At 44.9% G+C, this 19,895-nt stretch overlaps 2 protein-coding genes across 2 annotated transcripts in view; one reads left to right on the top strand and one right to left on the bottom strand.

The window, feature by feature from the left end:
* Window positions 1–9,503, top strand: part of LOC135710286 (parkin coregulated gene protein-like) — a 38,243-nt gene extending 28,740 nt beyond the window's left edge. Inside the window, exons 3-4 of the mRNA XM_065232814.1 lie at window positions 4,750–4,861; window positions 9,201–9,503. Coding sequence (XP_065088886.1) covers window positions 4,750–4,861; window positions 9,201–9,436 — 348 coding nt within the window. The 3' untranslated portion in view covers window positions 9,437–9,503. The remainder of the gene's footprint in view (window positions 1–4,749; window positions 4,862–9,200) is intronic.
* Window positions 1–19,895, bottom strand: part of Kul (Kuzbanian-like) — a 692,619-nt gene that overhangs the window by 173,060 nt on the left and 499,664 nt on the right. Inside the window, exon 8 of the mRNA XM_065232791.1 lies at window positions 18,769–18,909. Coding sequence (XP_065088863.1) covers window positions 18,769–18,909 — 141 coding nt within the window. The remainder of the gene's footprint in view (window positions 1–18,768; window positions 18,910–19,895) is intronic.

Genomic DNA, 19,895 nt, shown 5'->3' with positions numbered 1-19,895 from the left:
CTGTCTGTCTGTCTGTCTGTCTGTCTGTCTGTCTGTCTGTCTGTCTGTCTGTCTGTCTGTCTGTCTGTCTGTCTGTCTGTCTGTCTGTCTGTCTGTCTGTCTGTCTGTCTGTCTGTCTGTCTGTCTGTCTGTCTGTCTGTCTGTCTGTCTGTCTGTCTGTCTGTCTGTCTGTCTGTCTGTCTGTCTGTCTGTCTGTCTGTCTGTCTGTCTGTCTGTCTGTCTGTCTGTCTGTCTGTCTGTCTGTCATGGATCTCATTTTACAGGAACACCTTCAGCACACCTCGTAGACCGGAGATACGTTTGACACCGCCACGGCGAGCCAGACGACTGCCTTTGCAGCTTCTTCTGCCTGCTCACCACGGCGTTCGAAGCGAAAATGAGTTGAGGCTAGAGAGCAGCGTTGTTCTATATCTTTTTAGGTTAAAGCAGAATGATGTGCAACCAAGTGGTAGTCGATTATGACGACTGGGTTTGGGAAGAACGTTTATTTCATGAAAACAGTGGTAAAATTATCGCGTTTATTTGTACATTGGACAATGCTTAACATTACCACTTTTTCAATAGTTTCTTGGTGAAAATCATCAGATGGAAGCATTGCGTAGAAATATTTATGATCGATTGGTGATAAAATTATTGAAATTGGTTCAGGGGCAGCTGAGTTATTAATGTTCAAAATCTTTCATAATTTTGTTTCATGTTCCATTTTCGGTTTTCACAAAGTGTACCCCAGTATAGAAATTAAAGACGTAGCCCTACGTCAAAAATTCTTTAAAGTGATAGTGAAAGTGACTTAGTTAAAGTGAAAGTGACGCAATAGCAGTAGAATTTAAAGGAAAAACAACGTAATAAGATATACTATTATTCTACTACAACGTTCATCAATCAATTCAGATGATCTATTAAGTTCAGGCCAGTACCAAGAGCCTCAGGAGAATTTCAAGAGCTCTAGAAAGGTTTCGAAAACTTCAGGGAAGATTATAGATGCTTAGGACAATTCCACTAGCTTCATGGAAATTACAGAAATGTTAAGGAAGTTTCGAGAACTTCTTGGAAATTTGTTAAAACGTCACATACTCCCTTGAATTCCAGCAAAATTGCAAGATCTTTTAGAAAGTATGAGAAAAAAAGTAGAGTCCAAATAATTTAAGCGAAGTTCCGTGAGCATCCAGGTAGTTTCAAAAACTTCGAAAAAAGTTCGAAGCAGTTTACTTCAGGAAAGTTCGACACACTTATTCCAGCGATTTTTCAACTTCATGATCCCGTCTGGAAAGTAATTTTCCGGAAGGTCTGCAAAATACTCCTCCGCGGCGTCGATGATTTCCTCAAGTGAGCTGATTTTTTTTATTGATGAGCCATCTTTTGAGGTTTTGGAAGAGATAATAGGCTGTTTCTATGCACCACCAATGTAGAGTGCGCTAGGCGATTATGAGAGGAAACGTCAACCAAACCGTTTGTTTACATCAAAATTACATTTTTTACATCTCAAATTAACGCATATTTTTATGCATATCTTGCATATTTCCATCGGGAGGGGTCTTATTTTATTATTTTTCACATATTTGAACAGATTTACAGCTCAAATAACATCACATTAAAAATCCGGATGATCATAACCGCTGGGACATTTTTGAAAATATTCACTTTTCTTAACAAAAATATGTGGCAGCACCCGCCGGATCACTGCAAAATCGATACAGAAAACAAAATATTCCACGTGGATGATGGTTTCAAGCACCTGCGATGTATAATTTAATCAGAAAAGGTAAAAACATTTTCCTAATCCTATGCTTCACTGCGAGAATTTCAGCTCTCATCACTCTTTTGGTGGTTCTCCTATTCACCACGAGAGGCTGAAACGATCGCTTAGTTTCTACTGGATTCGCCTATAGTCTGAGGGAGCCAAATCGGTGGATGCGTAAATAACTGATTTTAGCCGTGGTTCTGATACTCTTGTGCACCGGCGCATTGCCTTGAAAAAATAATTTTTTTTTTACTTCATGTGAGGCCGTTTTGCAGCGATTTCGGCCTTCAATCGCTCCAATCGAGCCTCCCTTGGCAGCTTCAGAGCACTCGTGCCGGCTTCAGTCCATTGCCGGGCACTCATTCTGTTCTCTGGGGTGTAAAAGTGGATCCAGGTTTCATCAACAGTTACCAATCGACGCCAAAAGTCCGCCCGATTCCTCATCAGCAAGTCCAAACACTCTTTCGAAGTGCTCTCACGTTCGTGTTTTTGGTCAGGAGTGAGCTTGCGTGGCACCCAGCGGCAGGATAACTTTTTCATATGCAGAATGTCACCCAAAATATGGCTCAGTACTAATCTTTGCGGTATCTGCTAGCTCGCGCACCTTCACTTTCCGGTCAGCCAACACCATTTCATGTATTTTTTTGACATTGTCCTCTGTAACCGCATCGAAAGGGGCCGCCCGCGGCGGACTTGATCGGTAGTGAAGTTGCCGCCACCCCGAAACTCTCGAAACCAATATTTGACGGTGTAATCTGACGGAGCATTAGCCCCATAATATTTATGCAACTTTTCTTTTGTTTCCTTCGCCGTTTTGCTTCTCAAAAAATGATGTTTTACGTGAGAACGAAAATCGTTTTTATCCATACTCAACATGATGCCAAACACGTCAACAACAAACAGCTGTCAAAACAAAACTAAAGACAGTATAGGCCTTTTTAATAGAAACTAAACGATCGATTCGACCTCTGGTGGTGAATAGCAGAAGGTCAAAAAGAGTGTTGTGAGCAGAAATTTTAGCCTGAGACATAGGAAGCGGGAAACTTTTTTCACTTTTCCTGATAAATTGATTCATCTAAGATGCTCCAAAACTTAATCTACTGTTGAAAAAATTAATTCTGTAACGTTTTTGCAAAGGTCCGCTGGTGTTCAGGAATATTTTTCTTGAGAAAAATGGAAAATTCGAAAAGTGGTTATGATCTACCGGATTTCTTGTGCGTGAATAGTTAAGGTACAAATCAGTTCAGATCTGAAGAAAATCGTACAATAAGACAATTACCGATGGAATTTGGCAAGATGTTGAATGAAAAATGCTTTAATTTGCGTTGTGAAAAATAGTTATTCTGATGTAAACAAACGGTTGGGTTGACGTTTCTTCTCGAACTCGCGTGGCGCACTCTACGTTGGTGGTGCATTAAAAAGGCCGATCGCACTGAAATGTCTGCCTAAATATGAACGGACTACAAGGCACCATAACCTTTTTTGCAGTAGCAGCGCATTCTGGCGCTCAAGGTGGTTACTTTTCATCCCACCTAGTTAATGCTCTGAGGTCTTCAGGAAAGTACAGTGAACTTCAGTGAAGTCAAAGAACCTTGAGGAAATTCTGAAAGTCCAGAGAAATTTACGAAGCATTCCGAGAACTTCAGGAAAATTTCAGGAGTTCATGGATGTTCTATGAAATTTTGAAAAATTGCAAGAGCTCTAGGTGCCTAGGTGACTGAAGAAAATAACGGTTTTGATTCAAGCTACCCTGCCTGTTAAGGATGGAATAGTGATTAGGAATCTCTTGTAATCGAAAGTATTTCACGTCTCAGATATCGATAGCTAACAAAACGAACTGGCACTTCATAAATGAAGATTAGAGGGAACTGAATTCCGTGGGCGCTCTTGAACGAGGCGCATGGACGTGAGTAACAAGGTCTAAGTTTACCATGACAGCACTGGACTGTAGTGGTAAGCGTAATTGCCTCTCACCCCAAAAGGCCTGGGTTCAATCCCAGTCGGCGCCGCCGGGATTTTCTGAGGCATTCAATCTCTGATCACAGCTTCCTGCGCAAGGGGAGTAAAGTCGTTGGTCTCCGGTCTACTAGTTCTGGCGTCGGTAGCATTGGTACTTCTTACGGAAAACAAGATCGACGGAAAACAAATCAAGGAAAAGCACTGGACTGTTCCAGACCTGCAAACGAGGAATGGATATCCAAAAGGTCCAACTAATGCCTGACCCGCGCACGGCACCGTTCGCGAAGATTGCTCACCGAACCGAACGGTATTTGATAGCTTTAATCTAGAACCGTGTTTGTAGGGTGCTTCTTCGTTTACCGGTGGGATAATCGTGCAAAAAACAGTCTTCTTTAAAAATGGCTCTATTGGAGGGGGAAGAAAAAGGATGCGAAAACGTGTTTTGCTGCTGGACGGCGAATAGCCCGAGAACTCTATTTGCGGATTAACTCGCCGCCGGCGATGAAGAAGAAAGGGCGAAAGTCTTTAATTATTCCTGTTGCGATCGGGAAAATATGGACCGGGTAGGTCGCGTACTAATTGCATAGAGCTTGAGAAAATAAACTAGAAAGAAAACTGCTCATTATAAAAGAGATGTTGCAGCAGTTTGCTTCGAATGACTTGCAGGGCTAATTAATTAATCGTTTGGAAAAGAGGAGACTTTCAATCAGTGCGAATAAGCAAACTGCCCTTAGATGCAGCAGTGCTCTGTCCAAAACAGACAGAAACGTTAATTCAGTTACAGACTTTCCGTCCGGATCCGCCGGCCCCGGAGCAGGAGTATAATTAAAATCATTACTTTCCTCCGATTAACTGCTCACTGAACGGTAAATGCCAATTCCAAAAACAACTTTCCGGTGGGTTCCGAACCCAAACACCAACATCGAAGAGGATTACGATGGGGGAAGGCCTGCTATCATCTAGGATTCAGTTCGATTCTTATCTCTATACATACAGTAATAGCAAGTTCTCATACATGGTGTCTCTTGTATCTCGGTGTGTCTTTCCAGCTCCTGTGCTGTCTGCCGATGCTGATCCTGCCGGCCAAACGGGCCCTGAATACGAAAGATCCGGACGTTATAATTGCCACTCTGAGAGCCCTCCAGCAGCTGGTGCAGGCCGGTAAGTTTCCCTACAACACTATTTGGGTCGGTTGGTGAGTTTAGAATAGTGATGGCGATGATGATGATGATGGTGATGGTGGTGGTGTGTAGGGCTAGAGTCTGCAGCTGGTCCTTTAGCAATTGACCGAACAAGTATGCAGTAGTAGCATTATTATTTTACAACCGGGATCGATTGCAAAAGTTTTCATTGCTCGGTGTGCCTACGGCGAGGTCCATGTCCATGTTGCACGCAGTTCGAAGAAGGAGCATAATTAAATTATTGCTCGGATCGATTGGGGCAGCCGAGTGGAATGATTTGCTTACCCTATGCCTGAAACTATGGACAATGTGGAAGTGTGAGGCTTTAAACTATTGCGTTTGGGATGCATCGAATGAAGGATGATAACTGTTGAATCAAAATCAGTGAAATTCGTTCGGCCTACATTCCCGAATGACTTGTTGTTTTCCACGAACTGTGTACGTTGGTCACACCTGTGAGTACACAAACAAACAACGGCAATCGACAATGCTTCGGAATTAATAAATTTCCATTTAATTACACTCGCACACGCTTGATGACTTTTCTCCTTGTTTCATCGTACCCTCCTTTCCCCAGTCTCTCACACATACACACACATACAATCACAAAGAAAGAAACATTTAATTACTGCTGCGTGCTGTCGCCCCGTTTGCGCCGTCCCCGATCTCCTTCCACGCTGGCGTGAAGATCCTGTGGAAAGAACTGAGACTCTAACAAGGTCCTGCAGCAGCACCAGTAGTCCCAAGAAAGCGAAGCTCGTGACGGTTGGAGGTGAAACAGAGATAAAAATTAAATTAAAAAATTCCTATCCCGTCAAGAATTCGTCCAGCCCCGGCAGCAGCAGCAGCAACAGCAGCTCAACAAACAACAGTGAAAAGGGATCTCGATTCCGTGTTAGTTTTAGAGCCATAATGAGACGGGGGCGGGGGTGGGAACCCATTTTCTGAAAGGCGACGGTTGATGGTGGTTTCTTTCACCGTTGATGGCATTTTTATTACGCGAACACCTGTTGTTCCCCTTATTCGAAGACGAGTTATGGGGCTCTCTAGGAGCGTCATCGTCGTCGTCGTCGTCGTTGAAGAGCAATACTTTTGCGAAGATCGTGTTGTTTTACCATCGGGGGGCGGGGATACCGGAGGAGAAATTCGTGATATCGTCATTTTTCATTGTAAAGTGCACAGGATGCTACACAGTTACAGAGTAATTTTGTGTGATTCCCTGCTGGGATGGAATTGCCCGGATGTTGGGATTGGATATCCACCGTTTTACGAGCTGAGCTACTTTGTTGCGTTTGGCTTCTGGATAACGGTGAAGTGAAGTTAATTTTTTTTAACGCTCGGCATATTGAGAGACGTGATGAGTTCGGGGTTTTTTTTTCTGGAGAAAGTGAGATCTGACAAACTGTAAGCTGTAGAGGGGCAAATGATATTGTTGACCACGAGCTGTTCAACAGTGAGTATCGCGTCTACAGCTCCTGGCTGTTGACTAAAAAGTTCTCAAATCCAAAAGCAAATTATGATACAGATACGACGTCAGGACCTATCGTGGCGCTAACATCGACTCTGACCACTACCTGGTGATGGTCAAACTGTGCCCAAAACTTTCCATCATCAACAATGTACGGTACCGACGCCCGCCACGGTACAACCTAGAGCGACTGAAGCAACCGGATGTCGCCTTAGCATACGCGCAGAATCTCGAGGCAGCGTTGCCAGAGGAGGGCGAGCTCGATGTGCCCCCTCTAGAGGACTGCTGGAGTACAGTAAAAGCAGCCATCACCGACGCAGCCGAGAGCACCATCGGGTACGTGGAAAGAAGTCGACGGAATGAATGGTTCGACGAGGAGTGCAGAGCGATTTTGGAGGAGAAGCACGCAGCGCGGGCGGTAATGCTGCAGCATGGAACCCGACAGAACGTGGAACGGTACAAACAGAAGCGGAAACAGCAGACCCGCATCTTTCGGGTAAAAAAAACGCCGCCTGGAAGAAGCGGAGTGCGAGGAAATGGAACTGCTGTGCCGTTCCCAAGAAATACGGAAGTTCTACCAGAAGCTCAACGCATCCCGCAACGGCTTCGTGCCGCGAGCCGAAATGTGCAAGGAAAAGGACGGACGTGAGGTGATTGAAAGGTGGAGACCTGCACAATGGAGGAAACGACTACGTCAGTGCAGCAGAGGACGGAACTGACCCAACTCCCACGCTGAGGGAAGTTAAGGATGCCATTCAGCAGCTCAAAAACAACAAAGCTGCTGGTAAGGATGGTATCGCAGCTGAGCTCATCAAGATGGGCCCAGAAAAGTTGGCCACCTGCCTGCACCGGATGATAGTCAGGATCTGGGAAACAGAACAGCTACCAGAGGAGTGGAAGGAGGGGGTAATCTGTCCCATTCACAAGAAAGGCGACCATTTGGAATGTGAGAACTTCAGAGCGATCACCATTTTGAATGCCGCCTACAAGGTGCTATGATCTTCCGTCGTCTATCACCAAAAATGACCGAGTTCGTGGGAAGTTATCAAGCCGGCTTCATCGACAGCCGATCGACAACGGACCAGATCTTCACCGTACGGCAAATCCTCCAGAAATGCCGTGAATACCAGGTCCCAACGCATCATTTGTTCATCGACTTTAAGGCGGCATACGACAGTATCGACCGCACAGAGCTATGGAAAATCATGGACGAGAACGGCTTTCCTGGGAAGCTGATCAGACTGATCAAAGCAACGACGGACGGTGTGCAAAACTGCGTGAACTATCCAGTTCATTCGAATCTCGCCGGGGACTGCGACAAGGTGACGGACTCTCATGCCTACTCTTCAACATCGCTCTAGAAGGTGTAATGCGACGAGCCGGACTCAACAGCCGGGGTACGATTTTCACGAAATCCGGTCAATTTGTGTGCTTTGCGGATGACATGGACATTGTTGCAAGAATATTTGGAACGATGGCAGAACTATACAACCACCTGAAACACGAAGCAGCAAAGGTCAGACTGGTGGTGAGTGCGTCAAAAACAAAGTACATGCTAGTAGGCGGAACCAAACATGACAGGATTCGTCTAGGAAGTAATGTCACGATTGACGGGGATACTTTCGAGGTAGTGGAGGAATTCGTTTACCTTGGATCCTTACTGACGGCTGACAACAATGTGAGTCGTGAAATACGAAGGCGCATCATCAGTGGAAGTCGTGCCTACTACGGGCTCCAGAAGAAACTACGGTCAAAAAAGATTCACCCCCGCACCAAATGTACCATGTACAGAACGCTAATAAGACCGGTGGTCCTCTATGGACACGAGACATGGACTATGCTCGAGGAGAACCTGCAAGCACTCGGAGTTTTCGAGCGACGTGTGCTAAGGACGATCTTCGGCGGTGTGCAGGAGAACGGTGAGTGACGGCGAAGAATGAACCACGAGCTCACTGCAATCTACGGCTAACCCAGCATCCAGAAGGTGGCCAAAGCCGGAAGGATGCGGTGGGCAGGGCATGTTGAGAGCACGATGGGCGGACCAGGTAGAGCGTGATCTAGCGAGCATCGGGCATGACCGAGGCTGGGGAGCGGCAGCCGCAAACCGAGTATTGTGGCGTACTATTGTTGATTATGTCTTATCTTAAATGTGATGTTGTACAAATAAATGTATGTATGTATGGTATGTAACATCGTCAGGCCACCAAAAACTTGAAGAAGAATAAAGTTCTGGGAAAAATCTGTTTATTTTTTCGAGAAAGGTTAGGTTTTAAAAAATATGCTACTTTTGTTGGTTTTGCTGAAAAGCTACAAAATATCCTTTAAGCAGGGTAAGTGAGCCAGTTATGATACAAGTGCTCAAGGTTTTGGTCCTAGGGCCTAACTCAAATTTGACAAAATCTATGTTCTAACCCTGTGTGGAAATTAATTTCGAAAACAAAATACAAAAAATTAAAATTAAGATAGAACCACTTAGAGAATCACAGGGGCCACAAACTGGTTCACTTATCCTAGTGTGAATCTTCTTAAATGTTCCAAAATTGCCCATAACCGAAGAAATGGCTAATATACCACCCATGTCATATCGCCGAAAACAGCCACCATGGGTAAAAGTGGGTTCAAATTACCCAACATTCAAACAGTTACGCCAAAATCTCAAATCAGTCCGGATATATTAACTCACTGACAATCAAACTGGCTGCGCCCGTGTTCACAGGTTGACTTTCAAAGTGAATGCCAATTTCCCAACCTGTCTTGTTTCAAAATATTTGACTGTCTTTAAAATTCCAATCTCATTTATCCAGCCCCTCAATCTCTAATGCTACCACTTTTCCTCTTCACTCCACCGCAGGACCCTGCATCGGTCCGGCCCTGGTCCCATACTACCGGCAGCTTCTACCCATCCCGAACCTGTTCGGCGCCTTCAACGTCAACATCGGTGACCGGATTGACTTCCAGGGAGGCAACCGCCTCGGCGATGTCATTGACGAAACACTGGCTCTACTGGAGCGAACCGGCGGCCGGGATGCCTATCTCAACATCAAGTACATGGTTCCAACGTACGAAAGTCGTGTGCTGAATAGGTAATCCGTCGTCCATCGGTTGGTGTGAATTTTGATGGGGTTCGTTTTTTTTTTCCGTCGAATAAAAGTGTGACACGTTCCCCGTGGAGACGCATGGTTTGTTGACGCCACCCCTGTTGAAGGGGATGGATTGATCACGTAAGAAGTCGAAATCTGTCATTCACCTTTCAAAAGCAGATTTGTGCGGTGCAGATTTGATTTCCTGCAGTGATGCATCCCAACAGCAGCTGCACCAAGGAGGGATCAGAATCTCGTCCTCTCCCATCTATCATCAGCGAAATTGAATGGAAAATTGTAAATCATTCCCTCGCGCGGTGGGTGACATATTTTCGTGGTTGCGAGGTGATTTTTGCATATCTATTCGTTTTTGGGTTTCGAGTGTCATCTCCATCACCACCACCGAGCACATATGAGGTGCGGATCCTTTGGCGGCAGCGCAGAGTCTGTTGCATGAGCCCGGAACTCCTGGAGTTGGAGAACGAAGCTCGAGTTTCTGCTTATCATGGCACACATTATTTTCCCAGATTTCCGCCGTTTTTCTGGCTCTGTGCTTCGCTTCCACCTAGGCAAGACACCAACCCACTATAAACCCTACTTCCTAGAGGAGAAGAGCCGGTGAAGTAGCATAAATTTATGCTTTTTTCTCACTCGCGTCTGATTCCTTCCCACCTACACAGAGCTACCTATAGTTTTGCCTTGGTGGTGAATTTATGGCGTACGGACGAACGGACGGACGGACGGACGGAGGAAAAAGTTTATATTCGTTTATTTCGTATTTGCATTATTTGGTTGGTTTCCGGTGTTGGTGCTGCGTCGTCGGTCGCCCGCCACCGCTCACCGTAGATGTGTGTCTCGGTTTTCAGATTGGCTTCCTGCTGGGTAGTTTCCCACTATATAGCAACGATGTTACTGTTATTGTTGTTGTTTTTTTTTTCCTTTGCGCGGTGCAAGACCAATCGAACGGCGGAAGTGGAGCTTCACTTGTAGAGCAATTTATTTGAGCTGGAGGAATTCGTCCCCGATGTTGGTTGTGGAAACTGCGGTGATCGGAGGAATTTGTTTTTATTTCAAGGGTGGGGGGGGGGGGGGGGGCTATGAGCAGGAGCATCGGAGGAAGGTTGGATAAAGCGTGAATAGCGATTGCTGCTACAGTCGTGCAATAAAATATGCATTGACAGTCATCGCCGTTTTTATGGCGGTCTTTGATCAGGTTCAGACCCCGGTAGGGTTTCTGAACCCTGGGGAACTAGCAGTTTGGTGCCGGTTTGGAAAAAGTAAGGATCATTTAACAGGTAATATCGAGCGACCACAACTAGATTCTGTCCAACCAGGCCTTACATTTAAGCACCACTTTCAACTCCAAATCGGTTCAGATGTGTAGGATAGAACAGGCCAAAAGGCACCCAGGGGCAACAGTGCTGTTATGCCAAATTTAGAGCTGGTTCCTTATATTTTTCTTTTAATTTATGTGCCCCCGCCGAACTTAAATCTGCGTACTTCTTTTAAGCGTTGTAAATAAGGAATGTACACACACACTTTAGTTACCTCTAATTAAAACTAGGTTATAGGTAAAACTAAAGGTTTCACTAAAGGTCTTTTTGAACTTGGTTCTTCTTCATTGAATATAAGGTTCAGTGCAACATATTTTACGATCTGAATCTATATCTAGCCCTGATGAAGATCCCAAACGCTGTATCTAAACGTTGTTGATGATAAAACTGCAATCAGCTCATTGGAAAACCTAATCAAAATGACTAATTTCTCAAGATTTTTAACTTCCCCGAAAGTCTATACATTAATGAGGTTTCCAAACTGAAGTTGTTGGAACTGCCGTAAATATCTCTGAACTTGTCTGAACTTTTTAAAAGTGCCCACTATTTCCCTGAAGTAAATTGAACTGCCCTGAAGTTATTTGAACTATCTTGACGTTCCTACAATTTTCTTGAAGTTTTCTATACCATGACCTTAAAGATCATGGAACCTCCCAGAATCTATATGGACTTGCCTGAAGATTTTTATTTTTGCATGATTTGTTTTTCATTGATCTTGGTTTCCGTACTGACCAATGCGTATACCAATGCTACCGACGCTAGGGAGGCAGCTTCCACACCTGGACCCTACCTATCGACCCATCAACTCATGGACTGGGGACTAATGGCCTGACTTCCCGTGATCATTTCTTATGATTATGAAACTACCAGAAAGATCTCTGAGGCTTCAAAATGATTAGTTGACAACCTATAAGCAGCGGAATACCTAGCTCTGGTCCTCCCAAGTTCCTACTTCACGCCTTCCCGAGTCATATGATAACAAAAGACTACCAGCTGAAACATGGACACAGCTGGGTGGCGTAGCCTGGGCAATGTTGCCAGTCCGGCAATAGCAAAGTGAAGAGGTGCGACGCGAACACTGGCGCGGTAACCATAGTACGGTGATAGAGGAAATGCTTCATCAAACCCGAGCGTCTGTTCTCCATGTTAGGAGCGGCTGATCACCGTCCTAGTGCCAGCGTGGGACTCTAAACAGAGCTGTGCACGATGGTCCCCCGGCGATCCAGGGGTTTGGGGCAAGCCCAACAAGCCGCACGGGAAAAAAACATAAAGTTACAAATACTGAAGAAAGAAATAAGGATTGGAACAATCGATACAGACGTACGCAACGAAATAAGGACTACGATTGGAAACTCGGAACTCTGGAACTGCAAATCGCTCGGCTTCCCAGGCTGCGATAGGTTAATCTATGACGAACTTCAACCACGCAATTTCGAAGTCGTAGCACTGCAGGAACTTTGCTGGACGGGACAAAAGATATGGAAAAGCGAGCATCGAGCGGCTACTGTCTACCAGAGCTGTGGCACCAGGAGCAGGTGTACGACGGCTGTTCGCAACGTCTTCGGCGACCTGAGCGCTCAGGTAGGACTGGAGGCAATGTATAGACCGGCAATCGGGAAAAACAGCCTGCATGCCGTATCAAACGGCAACGACCAACGATGCGTGAACATTACAGCCTCTCGGGGTATGGTAGTTTGAAGTACCTTTTTCCCCCGCAAGGATATCCACAAAGCCACCTGGAGATCACCTCACCAACACACAGAATTATCAACATCCGCACGAACCGAAGTGCGAACATAGATTCGGACCACTACCTAGTTGCAGTATGCATGCGCTCAAAACTCTCGACGGTGCATAACACCCGGCGAAATCGAACGCCGCGACCCAACATTGAGCAACTACGGGACGCCGGAGTTGCCCAGGACTACGCGCAGCAGCTGGAAGTTGCACTACCCACGGAAGAGCAGCTTGGCGCAGCTTCTCTTGAAGATGTCTGGAGGGACATCCGTTCCGCCATAGGACGTACTGCTGCACCGGCACTAGGCACTGCAATCCCGGACCGAAGAAATGACTGGTTTGACGGCGAATGCAAACTGTTAGTAGAGGAGAAGAATGCAGCACGGACGAGAATGCTGCAACACCGCACGAGACTTAATATGGAGCGATACAGACAAAACTCGGTTTTCCGAAGAAAGAAGCGTCAGCAGGAAGACTGAGATCGCGAGGCGATGGAAAATCTGTACCGCGTAAACGACACACGGAAGTTCTACGAGAAGCTAAATAGTTCGCGCAAAGGCTACGTGCCGCAAGCCGATATGTGCAAGAACTTGGACGGTAACCTTCTCACGAACGAGTGTGAGGTGATTGAGAGGTGGAAGCAGTACTATGACGAGCAGCTCAACGGTGAAGCACCAGAAAACGAAGGTGGCACGCGCAGAAGACAGTTGAGGAGGAGATCGGTCGACTGAAGAACAACAAAGCAACTGGTGTAGATCAACTAACAAGTGAGCTATTAAAATACGGTGGTGAAGCACTGGCTAGACCGCTTCTTCTTCCTCGCATTTCAAGCTTATTGCGTATCGTATATTAGCTTATTGCGTGCTCTCAACTTAGTGTTCTGGATGCACTTCCACAGTTATTAATTGAGAGCTTTTTCGACGCCTATACCATTTTTGAATTAGTATTATTGTGTGGTAAGTACAATCATACTCTATGCCCAGGGAAGTCGAGAAATTTTCCAACCCGAACAATTCCTAGACCGGACCGGGACTCGAACCCAGCCACCTCCAGCATGGTCTTGCTTTGTAGCTGTGCCTTTACCGACTGAGCTAAGGGAGGCTAGAGCGCTGCGCTAGGTAATTTCCAAGATTTGGGAGGAGGAGATATTACCGGAGGAGTCGTATGCCCAATCTACAAAAAGGGCGACAAGTTGGATTGCTGCAGCTACCGCGCGATCACTCTGCTGAGCGCCGCCTACAAGGTACTCTCCCAAATTTTATGTCGCCGCCTGTCTCCACTTGTAAGAGAGTTCGTGGGGCAATACCAGGTGGGATTCATGGGTGCCCGCGCTACCACGGACCGAATTTTCGCGATTCGGCAGTTTCTGCAGAAATGCCGCGAATACAACGTGCCCACACATCATTTGTTCATCGATTTCAAATCCGCATACAACACAATCGATCGAGATCAGCTATGGCAGATTATGCACGAGTACGGACTTCCGGATATACTGACGCCATTGGTCAAGGCGACGATGGATCGAATGATGTGCGTTGTTCGAGTATCGGGGACACTCTCGAGTCCCTTTGAATCTCGAAGGGGGTTACGGCAGGGTGATGGACTTTCGTGTCTGCTGTTCAACATCGCGTTAGAAGGTGTGATTAGAAGAGCTGGGATAGACATGAGTGGCACGATCTTCAGGAAGCCCATCCAGCTTCTTGGCTTCGCCGATGACATTGACATTATGGCACGGAACTTTGAGATGATGGCGGAAACGTACATCAGACTGAAGGCTGAAGCTAGGCGGATTGGACTTGCCATCAACGCATCAAAGGGAAGACAATGTTAGCCTCCCACCCCGAGTTCAGATTGACGGTGACGAAATCGAGGTGGTCGATGAGTTCGTGTATTTGGGCTCACTGGTGACCGCCGAAAATGATACCAACAGAGAAATTCAAAGACGCATTATGGCAGGGAATTGTGTCTATTTTGGACTCCGGAGGACGCTCCGGTTGAATAAAATTCGCCGCCGCACGAAGTTGACTGTCTACAAGACGCTGATTAGACTGGTGGTCCTATACGGCCACGAGACCTGGACTATGCTCGTGGTGTTTTCGAGCGGAAGGTGTTGCGTACCATCTACGGTGGTGTGCAGATGGATGACGGAACGTGGAGGAGGCGAATGAACCACGAATTGCACCAGCTGCTGGGAGAAATTGGGTGACTACGGTGGGCTGGGCACGTCGTAAGAATGCCGCACGACGACCCAGTGAATATGGTTCTCGAAAGCGACCCAACAAGGGTAAGTAAAAGGTGACCTTGGGACCCTTCGCAGACTACGAGGCTGGCGAAGTGTGGCCATGGATCGAGTATAGTGGAGACGACAGCAGAGGACAACAAGGCCTTAGCCTGATTGGTAAGGTAAGTAAGAAAGATCTCTGAACTTCGTTTAAATTCACTAGTCTTTGCTGAATTTATCAATATATTTTAATAGTCCAAATAATTCTGCTGAAGGATTCATTTAATTGCCATGAAGTTCCTTGATATTTCTTGAAGTTCTAGTTTTTTTTTCCAGAACTTATCTGAACAGCCATGAAGTTTCCAAAATTCTTTGAATATCTCATAATTCATTGGAACTCCATGAAACTTCCTGCAATTTTCCAAACACTTATGGGACTGCTCTGAAGATCTCTGATCGTCCTTGAATTACTCGGAACTCCCCTGAATATAATGAAACTTCCTAAAATAGCATAACTTAGCCAATTCTTGATGAAATTAAAAAAAAAATGTGGTGCTTCTAGAATTCCTAGGGTCTGTATATTATTTTGAAGCGAAAAGAGTCGCTACACGTTTTTTTAAAAGGTGTATTTGGGTTTTGCAAGTGAGTTTTCATTGCCAGATTACTTAACCGCTATCGCTAATAATCTTGGATCTAAGTAAATATGTTACTACCTCACTTATAATATGATAAATAATAGATTCCAAACTGTGCTTATTAAATAAACTATTTTTGTTTAACTTGTATCATTTTTTATTAAACGCTAAGCCTAATTTAAGCATTGTTTACCATACTCGAAACAGGTTTCTAGAGTTGCACAGCGGCAAGGTATTTTATGCCTAACGTCCATTATGCCTAACGTATATTATGCCTAACGTCCAGGATGCCTAATGACTTTATGCCTAACGTCCATTATGCCTAACGTCCGTATGCCTAACGTATTTATGCCTAATGGGGTACACTCATAATCAAGTACCACTTGGTTGCACATCATTCTGTTTTAACCTGAAAAGATATAAAACAACACTGCTGTCTAGCCTCAACTCATTTTCGCTTCGGACGCCGTGGTGAGCAGACAATAGAAGCAGCAAAAGCAGTGGTTTTGTCAAACGTGTCTCCAGTCTGATCTACGAGGCGTGCTGAAGGTGTTCTTGGAAAATGTGATCCGTGATGCTGTCACCTATACTGAACACGCCAAGCGTAAGCGGCCATCGATGTCGTCTACGCTTTGAAGCGACAGACGAACTTTGTACAGTTTCAAAGTTTAAATCATCACCAACGGCCCTTTTCTTGGCCAACAAGCTTATTACAGTAAAAAGTTAGAATAGAATTCATCTGTCAGTTGGTCCATATTCAAAACCACACACCCCCAACGACCACAAAAAATGCTCTCCAGAGTTGTAATCTTGTAACCAAACTTGGAAGCAGGGGTGCAAGTGATTTTGATCGATTCTTCAAAAAAAAAAAATACTACCAATTTGGTACGCCTACAAATCAAAAACGGAAAGAGTTAAGATAATAGATGATCGATCAATTAAAAGAATTAAATTTTCTTCACATTTGCTCCGTGCCCTAGCTGTCCTAAGTCAAGCTCCCGTTCGTGCCTCTAGACACAGACCCTTCTACTTTTTTCGAAAACTTCACAGTTCGAAAGGTTCTCGAGAAAACCGCGAAGTTCTAGAATCAGTTGGCCTTATTACACGGTGATAAAGAAGTGAAACTTAGAATAATAGCCGTGATTGCCGTACAAATTAAATGAGAATCACTTCACGACAACGACAAGTGACAAGTTTTCACCGTGCACACCAAAAAATTCTGAATTAACATCCATGCATGCAAAAATTCATACATGTAAACTTCCTTTTCACGTCAACAAGCAGCTTGCAAGAAATGTTGCAAACAAAAGTGGATAGTTGCATACAATATATAGAATATTGCATGACATGTCTCATAAATTTACACGATCTATAAACTAAACTTGGATGATATATGATACTCCATTTATGTGCATCATAGTAACGGAAATTTACACTACTTTTTTTAGCTGTGTGAAGTTACATCCGTAATAAGCCCCAGTATCATCGATGCACCACTTTTACGGATCTTCTGGAAGACGATTTCATGGTCATTCGGGTTCATGTTTATGTTACGACCCCAAATTATTTCTTATATCGCAATTCCACGTGTTTTCGAAAAGAACGCGGAATTCTAGGATCAGGGGCTTATGGATGTGGTATACATAGTTGGCGTGGAATAATAATAATAATAATGATAATGAAAGATTACAATTAACATTTGTATATATAATACAATAAAGAGTAAAGTTTGGCCCCTCAAGTTTTGATATACTCAATTTGAGTTAGATTCAGTTAGCGTGTACCGTTGATTCGATGGTCTAAATAAACCCACACATATGCATGCGTGAACGAAACGAATTGAGCCTTGTGTGCATCGCTTGGCATGATCGAATCAGTCATTTAACTAATGTTGTAGCGCACGGATGTGCACCTCACTGGTCTTTGTTAAGACACATGGCCGAGGCTTGAAACCTCGGCCAGGTCACGACAATGGATAGACTACTTTTACGGATGTTCCAGATCTTTCGAGGACCATTCCGTTATCTCCAGGTTCCATATATACACACTAAAAAAATCTGAATTTTACTGGTGATGTAAACATCCATGCATGCAAACATTCATGCATGTAAACTTCCTTTTCACGTAAACTAGCAGCTTGCAAGAAATGTTGCAAACAAAGGTGGAAAGTTGCATACAATATATGGAATATTGCATGACAAGTCTCATAAATTTACACGATTTATAATGTAAATTTGTATGATTTATGACGCTCCATTTATGTGCATCATAGTAACGGAAATTTACACTACTTTTTTTTAGCTGTGTAGGAAACATGACTGTATTCTGGCTAATTATGAAAATTTGTGCCCATTAATCTAAATTATGGATCTTAAGTCACTTGCAAAACCCATAAACACACCTTTAAAAAACGTGTAACGACTCTTTCGCTTTTGAAAAAAGTATACGACCCTATTTACAATCTTTCTGCAATTAAAATGGCCTACTTGCCGTTACACGTTTTTCGGAGGCTTCGTAGTCGGTGTTAAGTATTTTACACACCGTATTCGGAGTGTTAAGAAATAGCTGACTAAGGACACTTTCAGCTTGCCTAAGAAAAATATGACGTTTTCCATTGGTAGTCTTCTTTGGCATTATTATGTCCCCACTGGGACTTTACGCCGGCTCAGTCGAGCCGTGAAGCTTTTCAACACGAAAAAAAAAACCAGACCAGACCGGGAATGGAGCCCAGCCGCCTCCAGCACCACCCTGGTTTTACCCGACTGTGCTTAGGGAGACCCCAATTTCAGGCAGTCAGTGGCAGTCATATAAAAACAAACCAAAAGTTCCGAAACAATCGCTGCAAAAGTGTCCCTGAAACCCTATCCCTCCCTTCGAAAGTGGCATTATTCACAGCTTAACGAACACACGGGAAAGCTACCGCGAGGAAGGTAGGCGAAGGCGACGTGACAAGAGCGAAACCAATAGACCTGCTCTCACACGTACCTACCTACCTACAAACCCGACGGTACAACTCCACTCGTTCGGAAGAAACGACGAAACGATTCGTTTGGAAATAAAAATTTTCCCGCCAATAAAACCATTTCGATTGTCTGAGTGTGTGTGTGTGTGTGTGTGGGTGTGTGTGTAAGTGTACATGAACCGCGTTGCACCCAGCAGACGCTTTGCCAGGTTCAGTGATACATTCCAGTCGGGTAAATTTACTGCTTCTCCATCACCGTGCTAAGGGCAATGCAATGCCATTGTTTGTCTGCACCTGTCCCGACCTTCATTGTAATAAAAGGTACGCTTTGTCTATATGTGTGGGTGTGTGTGTGTAACGGTGGGTTGGGTGGGTGTGGCACGAATCACACCTGCCTGCCTGGTGTGGTGGGCGTCGCAGAGGAACCGATAAATTGAGCAGAAAACTCACCTGAGAACAGCTCCAGGAACTTTTCCACGCCGTAGCTCCCGGCGAAGCGATAGGACGGATCCTTAAGGGCGTTCAGATTGTGCACCTTGATGCGTTTGATCATGAACGTGATGTTGTCCGGTTTGCCGTCGCCGTTGAAATCTGAAAGAGAGAAAAGGACACGGAGGGTGTGAATAAAGCGTAAATCAAACGGCGAGATGGCAAAGTGTCACGTTCGTGGGGGCGGCATAGAAATCAGCGAAGGAACGTCATTGCTCAAAAACGGAGTCAAGCTTGAATGGGAATTAAATTTTCCAGGAATAAATAAAGGTCAAGTAAGTTGGAGGCACCGTAGTAACCCACTTAAATATGACCCGAGAAGGACGAAAACCTGTCGAGATGGTAGATCTCTCAAAACCCGCTCCGTTTCAAAGGGAAACTAAACTGTGAAGGTGTAAAGTGGTGCAACTCGGACGGAAAGTAATGCTTTGGATGGGAGGGGAGGGGTGTCAGCAGCGTGTAAATAATAGAGTGACATTTGTTGAGCGACGCTCTTTGGAAGACGGTACAAACTCGGTTGGATCTGCCGCCGGTGACCGATGTGGGTCAGTTTGTCCTTCTCTTTCCTTATGCTTTAATGAAAGTGAGGAAGTGCATCTCGCCTGCTCTGATGCATAAATAATTGTTTATAGCATGTCGTATGTCGTAAGAATTCCGAGCTCCAAACAGAGAGGTGCGGTTACACCACGGACTACGGAGAGGTAATCCTAAGGACACACACATACACACAGCCATACATAAAAGGGTCTAGTTTATGCAGGATAAATATTGAGCTATTCTAAAATGGACGTAAATGGGCCCATCGGTTCGGTCGGTTCCTTTATTTCAGGCTTAAGTTGTCTTCCGGAGGAGTTTGTTTGCCGGAATCGGTTTTGGTGTTACGTTTTCCTAGAAGAAGAGGAGTCAAGCCGAGAGTGCATGTTTATGGCATTTTATGTGCATGGTAAATATTGTGACTAAGATATGGTTTACTGTCGAGCTGTCGAGCTGTTGAAGCTTGGGGGGAGCAAGCCGTTGTTGTTTGGTAGGTTATTTGCTATGTTCTTTCTGAAGAAGACTGCATCCGGCGACAACGCTGGGGAAAGGCT

The sequence above is a fragment of the Ochlerotatus camptorhynchus genome, unplaced genomic scaffold, assembly GCF_037179485.1.
Source record: "Ochlerotatus camptorhynchus isolate MF236.1 unplaced genomic scaffold, CSIRO-AGI_Acam_v1.1 ptg000374l, whole genome shotgun sequence".
Taxonomy (NCBI): domain Eukaryota; kingdom Metazoa; phylum Arthropoda; class Insecta; order Diptera; family Culicidae; genus Ochlerotatus; species Ochlerotatus camptorhynchus.
The sequence above is the reverse complement of the archived record's forward strand: the minus strand, read 5'-3'. Positions and strand labels throughout refer to the sequence as shown.